The sequence below is a fragment of the Pinus tabuliformis genome, chromosome J (assembly GCF_031772625.1).
Source record: "Pinus tabuliformis cultivar Carrire ecotype Pingquan chromosome J, CPIR1, whole genome shotgun sequence".
Lineage (NCBI taxonomy): Eukaryota > Viridiplantae > Streptophyta > Pinopsida > Pinales > Pinaceae > Pinus > Pinus tabuliformis.
This window is the reverse complement of record NC_142295.1, coordinates 541,030,973-541,041,780: the sequence shown is the minus strand read 5'-3', so window position 1 is coordinate 541,041,780 and position 10,808 is coordinate 541,030,973. Positions and strand designations below refer to the sequence as shown.

The 10,808-nt window shown below is 38.7% G+C and overlaps 1 protein-coding gene and 1 pseudogene across 1 annotated transcript; one reads left to right on the top strand and one right to left on the bottom strand.

Moving 5' to 3' along the window:
* The first annotated feature begins 4,893 nt into the window (after positions 1–4,893).
* Positions 4,894–5,418, top strand: LOC149228153 (UDP-glycosyltransferase 88F5 pseudogene; annotated as a pseudogene).
* Positions 5,419–6,709: 1,291 nt separating this feature from the next.
* LOC149228152 (fasciclin-like arabinogalactan protein 21) lies at positions 6,710–7,447 on the bottom strand. The gene has a single exon (XM_089380690.1). It carries the CDS (start codon positions 7,445–7,447, stop codon positions 6,710–6,712), a length of 738 nt encoding a protein of 245 aa, XP_089236816.1.
* Positions 7,448–10,808: the final 3,361 nt, after the last annotated feature.

Sequence of the window (10,808 nt, the reverse complement as noted above, 5' to 3'; positions counted from 1 at the left end):
TTATCACCCCATGATGACAATCCCTCTAATTATTGGCATCACAATTTTTGCACTTTAGTGGCTTTACCTTCAACCAAAAAAAACATGAATTTAAGTCACTCAATTAAAAAGAAATTGCTAAATTGCTATTTATCAGATTTTGAGTAAAAACAATTAATAACTCATATTTACAACACTTTAAATATTTACAACCTATTAAGTCTTGTATTTATAACCCTTTAAAATGAAACTAACTATCTATATTTTTATTAATAATAAAAAGAATCTTCTTTATAAATCTAACACTCACATGCTACTCCTATATATTTATCTTATATTTAATATTGAGTGTCCATCAATTGAATGACAAGATGAAAGCTCAACTTAATTGCACATTTTTGAACTGCTTTGTGGGAATTCATGTCCCATTAATTTAATGGCAAATTGAAGTTTCAAATACAACACACATTTTATACCAGATTCAGAGAGTTCATGAACAAACTTTCAAGGTTTTAATGGATCTAGGTCATTTGTATTTTCTCTCATATTCTGGGTCGTTTGTATTTTCTCTGATGTTGACTATACTAGCAATTGTCCCAAAAGGTACAAACCTTAATGTCCTTTTAATGATCAAGCCTTATGTGAAAACAATCATATTGATGCACTAGTGTACATTGATTTGTTACATTTGTCTTGGTCTATAATAGAGGTGTAACAAATATGCATTGCAAGGTATGTTGAGAATTTGGTTATCTAGTAAGCTTAGAGTCATTCTTGAGTCATTATCTTTACCATCTCAGGAAGAAGAAGAAGAAGAAGAAAAGCCTATTGAATTGAAAAAGATCCCTAAAAAGTATTAGGATCCATGGGTCATTTTTTTGCATCATGTAGCAAGATAACATGGCTAATTGATTATGCCACATGAAGAATTAGCCTTTGCCAATATTTAGGCTTATAACTCGGTGATTTTTTATACTAATATTCTTATACCAATTTACCATGATAATTCTATTCTAAATTAAAACATTGTTTGCAGGCTATCGCGGGAGCTGAGCTTTTGCTCCCTGAAAATATACCTTCAAGGTTCCTTAGGTGGATAGCAGAGCTACTATAATTGACATTGGCAGTTTCTAATGCCGGGCTTTGTAAGGCCAGGATGCCCTTTTTGCTTCTTCTTTTTTTTTTTTTTTGGGTAAAACAAGAGACACATTGTACCAGAAGACATATAGGGATTCCGCAGAGGATTCTGTTAAGGTTAAAGTCAAATAACTATGAGTAAAATTCATAGGTACTTTTTTGAAGTACTTATTCTATTTCAAGAAAGATCATTCTATTGTACTAAGCAGTGTGAAATGACCCCGCTTAAGTAAATACTGTGTTAGTTCGAATACGTTTGATAGAATTTAAAATAGGCCATGAACTACTAAGATTTGGCAGAGCTTTATGAATGTTCAGTTAAGTTAGCAGGCTGTTGTCCAGAGGCACAGTTTCAAAGAGAAAATGCCATCTGAAATGAACACTGTTTATTTACTTGTGGAAAATAACCATTAAATAGTCCAATTGAGAGGCAAATGCCAGTATGCAGCCTGCATTTTTTATTATCAAAAGAAGTTAAAGCTTGTTATGCATACCAAATGACAAATACTAATCATTCACATCGCAATAAGGGTTGGAAATTAATAATTCTGGAGGCACCAAATACAAGAGTTCAATACAACGATAAAGCTTATTAATAAACGCAGGGTAGCATTGTCATGCAGGGCACACCAATCACCCATTTGCTACATGAGTTTCCAAAGCATCGCTGGACTCTGGCATAATTAGCATTCAACTTGCATTTTACGAGTTTTACTGGACTCTGGCATGATTAGCATTCAACTTGCATTTTACGAGATAGTAAAGATACATGGACAGGGTATCTCTAGAACATGACATCATGCTCCTGAGTAACAAATCTAAAAGAAATCTGTATAAACAAAAAAAATACATTTCCAACTGGCTTATCACATATTTCCTAAAAATTTGTGATAGATAACCTACCATAAACAATCCAAAACTCAAACTGGACTGGACGATCTCTTATATCTAAACAAGACTGGGGACTTGAGGCTGTTGTGCAAATTACTGCATACACATTCCATGACAACCTGTACTACAAACTTTCAAATATAATCTGAGCTCCCATATCCCTCTCAAGGAATTATAAGTTTTTCTCCAGCATAGATGGTGTCATCAGTGTACTTATTTGCAGATTTTATTTGATCAACTGAAACCTGCACTCAACCAAGGAAATAGAACCAGTTACACAAGACTTATACAATGGATAGAAGGGAACAAGATGGAAACTTTAGTTTCACATGCATTCAAAAAGCTGAACAGCAACTACGCTAAGAAATGCTCTACAATAAGGTGGAACAAAGAATAAAGATACTTGATAAATAGAGTGAGACCACTCACCAAAATACAAGAGTTCAATACAACGATAAAGCTTATTAATAAACGCAGGGTAGCATTGTCATGCAGGGCACACCAATCACCCATTTGGTACATGAGTTTCCAAAGAATCACTGGACTCTGGCATGATTAGCATTCAACTTGCATTTTACGAGATAGTAAAGATACATGGACAGGGTATCTCTAGGACATGACATCATGCCCCTGAGTAACAAATCTAAAAGAAGCCTGTATAAACAAAACAAATACATTTCCAATTGGCTTATCACATATTTCCTTAAAATTTGTGATAGATAACCTACCATAAACAATCCAAAACTCAAACTGGACTGGCCGACCTCTTATATCTAATCAAGACTGGGGACTTGAGGCTGTTGTGCAAATTACTGCATACACATTCCATGACAACCTGTACTACAAACTTTCAAATATAATCTGAGCTCCCATATCCCTCTCAAGGAATTATAAGTTTTTCTCCAACATAGATGGTGTCATCAGTGTACTTATTTGCAGCTTTTATTTGATCAACTGAAACCTGCACTTAACCAAGGAAACAGAACCAGTTACACAAGTCTTATACAATGGATAGAAGGGAACAACATGGCAGCTTAGTTTCACATGCATGAAATGAACACTGTTTATTTACTTGTGGAAAATAACCATTAAATAGTCCAATTGAGAGGCAAATGCCAGTATGCAGCCTGCATTTTTTATTATCAAAAGAAGTTAAAGGTTGTTATGCATACCAAATGACAAATACTAATCATTCACATCGCAATATGGGTTGGAAATTAATAATTCTGGAGGCACCAAATACAAGAGTTCAATACAACGATAAAGCTTATTAATAAACGCAGGGTAGCATTGTCATGCAGGGCACACCAATCACCCATTTGCTACATGAGTTTCCAAAGCATCACTGGACTCTGGCATGATTAGCATTCAACTTGCATTTTACGAGATAGTAAAGATACATGGACAGGGTATCTCTAGAACACGACAACGTGCCCCTGAGTAACAAATCTAAAAGAAATCTGTATAAACAAAACAAATACATTTCCAACTGGCTTATCACATATTTCCTAAAAATTTGTGATAGATAACCTACCATAAACAATCCAAAACTCAAACTGGACTGGACGATCTCTTATATCTAAACAAGACTGGGGACTTGAGGCTGTTGTGCAAATTACTGCATACACATTCCATGACAACCTGTACTACAAACTTTCAAATATAATCTGAGCTCCCATATCCCTCTCAAGGAATTATAAGTTTTTCTCCAGCATAGATGGTGTCATCAGTGTACTTATTTGCAGATTTTATTTGATCAACTGAAACCTGCACTCAACCAAGGAAACATAACCAATTACACAAGTCTTATACAATGGATAGAAGGGAACAAGATGGCAACTTTAGTTTCACATGCATTCAAAAATCTCAACAGCAACTACGCTAAGAAATGCTCTACAATAAGGTGGAACAAAGAATAAAGATACTTGATAAATAGAGTCAGACCACTCACCAAAATACAAGAGTTCAATACAATGATAAAGCTTATTAATAAACGCAGGGTAGCATTGTCATGCAAGGCACACCAATCACCCATATGCTACATGAGTTTCTAAAGAATCACTGGACTCTGGCATGATTAGCATTCATCTTGCATTTTACGAGATAGTAAAGATACATGGACAGGGTATCTCTAGAACATGACATCATGCCCCTGAGTAACAAATCTAAAAGAAACCTGTATAAACAAAACAAATACATTTCCAACTGGCTTATCACATATTTCCTTAAAATTTGTGATAGATAACCTACCATAAACAATCCAAAACTCAAACTGGACTGGACGACCTCTTATATCTAATCAAGACTGGGGACTTGAGGTTGTTGTGCAAATTACTGCATACACATTCCATGACAACCTGTACTACAAACTTTCAAATATAATCTGAGCTCCCATATCCCTCTCAAGGAATTATAAGTTTTTCTCCAGCATAGATGGTGTCATCAGTGTACTTATTTGCAGTTTTTATTTGATCAACTGAAACCTGCACTTAACCAAGGAAACAGAACCAGTTACACAAGTCTAGAAGACTACAACATGGCAGCTTAGTTTCACATGCATTCAAAAAGCTGGAACACATATCCCCATATTAAACCACGTCCTAATCAGAGAGTTGCTATGATTGACAATCTAGGCCATGACATTTCCACATCACATATACACTACATCCACTTTAATTATAATTTCTTTCTGACGGGCCTTCCGTCGATTCTCGGAATAGATTTGCCAGATCCTCTTCTAGACAGATCTGATATTTCATTCAACTGGTTCATTCAACATTCCCTTCGGCTTCAGGAAGCTCATGGAATTCTGATAAATACATGCCAAGAAATGGAACCAGCACAAATAAAAGCTCTCAAGGAAGGAAGGTTCTGAGCGCTGTTGAAATGACCCCTTGTATTTATCTCGTTGGGCTGCTAATAGCTTTGTCTCTTTCAGAATCTGAAGAGAAGTTTGAGAAGGAGGGCTGCCTCAAATGGCTGGACCGCCAGCCCGCCTCGACAGTTCTGTTCGTTTCTTTTGGGAGCTGCGGCACCCTGTCGGAGAATCAGATTCATGAACTAGCTTTGGGGCTAGAAGCAAGTGTGCAGCGGTTCCTTTGGGTGTTGCGTAAGGAGCCTCCTCCTCCAACTGAATCCACGATGACTACCAAAGCAGATATGAGGGAGGTTCTACCTGAGGGTTTCGAGACTCGAATCCAGGACCGTGGATTTGTGGTGGATTCATGGGCGCCTCAGATTGCTGTCCTCTCTCATCCATCCACAGACGGTTTCCTTTTTCATTGCGGTTGGAATTCAACGATCGAAAGCATCTTACATGGAGTGCCGATGATCGCTTGGCCTCTCTTTGCTGAACAGAGAATGAATGCCTTCCTTCTAGTGAAGGAGATGAAGGTGGGCATTGAAGCGTAGAAGGGCGCAGATGCATTGGTGAAGAGAGAGGAAGTGGAAAGAGCGGCAAGGGAATTAATGGAAGGAGAGGGGGAATGGAAATGAAGAAGGGGACGGCAAAATTGAGGGGAAGGCCCATCATTGAGTGACAACTGTCTTAAGGATGGAAAACATCACGAAAATGGTTTCTAAAAAGCGCAATATTCTCAACTGCCTACGACATTCCAATAATCTGAACCGCCTACAACATTTTTCACCGACGATCTAATGGCTGGAGTTTATTCCATCGTCTAACAATCGATCTAAAGGGCCATAACGAGACAACACGGCATGGAGGGGAGTTCCTTTCAGAGGGAACGCCTTACGGCGTAAATATTTTCGAACTCCTGAAAGGGTATACCTATCCACTCTTAAAACTATTTTGCAGATGGTGCAAGGCTTTATGAACCACAACCCCATGCCAGAATTCAGAGAGTTCACTCACGCAGTTGCATAAGCATTCGTGCCATAATCCTACATTTACTTCTCTGAGCCCATTAGACTTGAATGCTATTCTTCGACACAAAAAATTGCAGACTTCTTCATGCATGGCAAATATCAGTGCTAAATGGTGTTCAACATCCTTGTAATTATGATAAATTTCAGGTGATTGAATTACGATATAACTTTCAGGCAATTTAATTTGATTTGCAGATTCCAAAACATTTTAGTAATCAAATTTCCTTAATATTCTGCAATCTTGAATTTCATTACGTGTGCTCTTAACAACGCTCAGCAGACTTTGCTAGTTTCGATCAGAAGATTGCACCCTCACATTTCTTTGAAGGATCTGGATGAAATACATGTTTATTATTATTACTGGCAATGCAGTATCTATGGCGATCTGGCCTCTTCTGTGAATTCTACTCGTTTACTGGCATTCCATTTTAGTTTCTCTTTGAACCATCTCAGCTCTATGGTTGTTTCCCATCGATAAAGAAAATCCATGGCTTAAGGAGATTCTCATGACAGAGAAAAGAAATGAAAGCGCGAAGTCATACTTGACATATAGAAAATTAAGAAACCATGAAAGAAAAGAATTAAAGGAATCAGAACCATTATATAAATTGCCATTGTTCCATTACAGTTCAAGCAAATGTGGCTTCTTGATAGAGGAACATAACATGCTGCATTCATAGACATTTAATTGCTTGCTTCCTGGACATGATTTCTCATGGATACCACTGTACTCAAATTGCAAAGGCAAAATACATCACAAATACACAGACAACAACTAAAATAAAAGAATCTTTAGCTCCTTATTGACCTACTACTACTCATGATGATCACCAGTGCCACTGTTTCTGTAAAACCCCATCTGATCCTCTGAGCTCATCAAGAGGGACCGAAGAATCTCGCTGCTGTCGCTGGAAGCCCACTCCATCGGATCCACAGAGCTTATGAGCGGCCGAAGAATCTCATGCACGACTATCCATCTGTTGCTGAAAACATCCACAATCTTTATACCCGCATAATTGACAGAGAAGGGTTTGTTGTCGCTCACAACCAGCGATTGCCCGTGGAGGAGAGTCTTCAGTCTTGTGCCCGCCGGAAGCTGCACCAGATCTGCCAAAGGCAACCTCATGTTGGGAACCACATGGTACCTCACATTGTTCGAAAATTCTTGGCCTTCGCTTGAGAAAACGAAATCGTCGCTGAGAGTAAAGATGGTGAGGTTTTGCACGCGCAGAAGCTCAGGGGACTTGATGCGCATGGCCAAGGCGAGGATGCTGTAACCGCGATCTCTAAGACTGAGCGCTGCATCTTGCAGCATGAAGGGCGTTATGACATTCAGGGGATGATCAGGACCAGGACTAGCTGATGATGATGGTGATGGTGACATCATTGCAGGAACAGGGGCTCCCGCAGTTGTGTCATAATTACTGTGATCAAGATCAAGATCAAGAAGCAGCTTGTCGACGCCATGGATCGCTAACAGCCCGTCATTGAGAATGTCAGGATGCGAGACAAGAACTCCATTAATGTACACTGGATGATACTCGGCCGGCATCTGAGTGGAGGGAGAGATGGAATCTTGGCGGCCACCTCCGTGAGAATTACCTGTGACGACGAGGCTGTAGTGGGCGGCAATGGCTTCCAGGTTTGTTCCGTTGGGCAGCTTTTGCAGATCAGCGTAGGTGAAGAGGCCCTTGGCGATGTGGTGGGAGAAGGCCCATCATTGAGTGACAACTGTCTTAAGGATGGAAGACGATCTAATGGCTGGAGTTTATTCCATCGTCTAACAATCGATCTAAGGGCCCATAACCAGACAACGCGACATGGAGGGGAGTTCCTCTCAGAGGGAACGCCTTACGGCGTAACAAGATTCTCGGTTGGAATTCTATGTGGCCAAAAGAATATTGAGTTACGAAGTCAGTGAGAGCTACGGATGGCAATACGTTGTAGAGACATATAATAGCCTTTGATCCCTGTGATCTCGTTCTCTTTCGCTCCCAATAGGACAATTGATGCATCATATTAGTGCACATATCACGCTTCTCTATAAGAAACTTGACTCCTCCAAAAACAGATAACAATATCAATAACACACAAAGCATGAATGGTATTTCAGTTAAAGCGTTTGGAGAATACATCGTTTGGAGTGTAAGGTGTTTGGATTGGGAGGAGGTACACGAAGCTAAGGAGTGGCAACTATGTATGTATTGGAGAGGCGGTGTGGGTGCCGCAACGTATGAAGACTTTCAAAAGAATAGAAAATAACGCACAGTTTCGTTGCGCAAGTGGGGAGAGCAGCGTAGTAACTTGGTATGGGAAGCGTGCTAGTCGAAGGAGAATCCTACACAAAAGATAGCATTCAACACATAGAGAATTGCATAAAACTCAGGTGACAGGAAGAGCGCATGTGACAGGCGTCGGAGGAGCCCATGCTGGTGCCTGAAAGCCTGAAGCATAGACAAAGAACAGAGGAGTTACTATGACAGAACTGGCAAAGAATGCAGCTAGAATTTATCTGATGGCACATTCATTACATTTGGGACTAATAGTAGAATTGTCATGCACAGAGATGCCACAAAACCAGTGGCTCAAATTTGAGTAGGGTAGGAAATCCCCTGCACTTTTCATACCATGTTAAACATAACCATGGGGAAGACCAAATATGAAGGATAAGCATTGAATGCATTATTATTCACAATAATACACATTTATAATACATAGGAGTGACCCTTGGTTTCACATTCCAAGTGGTCTCTTGGACTCCATTAGACCGTTCAGCGCCCACACCTTAACCCTTGGCAGATTAGGTGTCCAACAGATTTAAATTCTGGATCCAACGAGCACCACCCTGCATACTTTGGACAGACCCAGAGTGAGATAAACTGGAAATCATGAAATAATGTGTTTCTTGTCAATATTTTGGAGGGAAAGAAAGCAAGCTACCTTTTTTAGTCGCATTTTCAATTTATTTCTTTGAAGGTCTATTCAAATTTTAAGTGTACGTACTCATCTGATGCGGAATGAAATTTCAGATCCAACCAATACGCAAAATTCACTTAATGGTTTCTCACGTTTACAATTCCTCGACTCCTTCAGAATGTAACTTTCTCTTTCATAAATATAAAAGTTACAAAGTTTTCCATTGGAAAAATAAAAGAATTTCATTATGAATATTCAGCGCAATGTCGTCCAAATTTTTTAGACCAAACATTAGAATGGAATGCAAACTAAAAAGGGAAAACCAACATCACTAAAAAAAATCCCCTTGCTGGCAGACTAAATAATATAAATATGAAACAAAGATTCACAAGTAAGAATAAATAAAGCTGCTATGGTTTCTGTAGGTCAAAATAAACAGATAGAGCTAGAGATTTGGAAAAAAAGAACAGCAACATATCTTCAACAAAGAATAAACAGAGAAAATAAGTGGAGAGGTTTGTCCCATTGAACAGATAACATCATAGAATTTTGTTTTGATCTGGCTAAAGTGGTTCAGAGGAGTAATTGTTATCATCTCCACCTGGCTTCAAACCACACATGTGACATGTTCACTCTTCATGAGCTAATTGTTGATTGAGGCTTTCCATAAGCAATGAAAGTGTATCTCACTCTTGCTTACAGGCCAGAGGGTGGGGTGAGTCTTGAGAGAAGTTACATAAAAATGAAAAATAATATCATAAAATTATCCAAGACAGGCAAACAATTAAAAAATAAGCATCTGAATATTATCATTATCTATAAAAATAAGATGAATCTTGCCAAAAGAATTACTTGTGAAACAATCTGGTCTCAAACAAATATAAAGAAGGCAATAAATGGGTATACATGGGTAATTTGGCATTCTTAAAAGTCAGTCATACAAATATATGTTGCTTATAATACCTTCTGTTCATAAGGCTCGTATATGGGAATTGTACTGCACGAAGTAGATAGATGAACCACACAGGAAGCATCAAATGAAAACTTTTACATCTAAAATTAAAGTCCATAACTGATTCTAAAAATAGGTTAGGAATGTAGTGCGATTGGATGATGTCTGGAAAGGCATTTGGTAGAACTATGACAAACCTGGTTAGTTAAAAAGAGGATATCTCCACCTGATAGGGTAAATGTATGTTTTCTCTTTTGTTACCTTATAGATCTTCATATCTTCCTACCCTTTAGCATATCCGACACACTATGGAATGTCCTCTCCCACAACATTTACAACAGGCTAATACAATAGAATCAGTTCAGCGGATTCAAAATGATCCTCTGTTTTGATCTCGAATAGTACTTGGACTCATTCATTTGCAACTTTCTTGATTATTGAAATATGTCTGCATCGAGAGCCTACTGATAGAAACGAAAAGATGTAGCGTGGGGTACCAAGACATGTTGAGAAGGAAAAAATCGATATGATAGGGGTAAGGAAGAGGAGATTGGACAACAGGCAATACTCACCTGCTCTCTGACTTCATCTGAAATCTCTAATAAATCATATGGCATGCCATCTAGAATACGATCTAGTTCTTCGGTCAGAGCATGGAATCTACCCGAAATTGCTTCACCGTCCAAAGCCTGGATCACGCCATTAAATTTGAAACCCCAAATTAATCCTCCGCCGTGATTAAAAACCATGAAAACAAACCTCTATGTAATGTGTAGCTGAAAGATAAAGAAATATGCTCAAACACAATTTTATCTATGAAAACAGGTGAAGCATTGTGTATTCCAAATGATTTTCTGAACGACCAAGAAACATATTGCCCAGAAAGAGTTGATGCAAAGGAGAGGCATAGAGAAGAGAATGAATGAAGTGATCATTACCAGGTACAGTTTGCTGCCATCATGGCAGAGTTGAAGCAGTCTTTTCGCAGAATGGAATGTTTTTCGTAGCGAAGAAAAGCACTCCGCTGCCACCCGAGGAAGGGGTC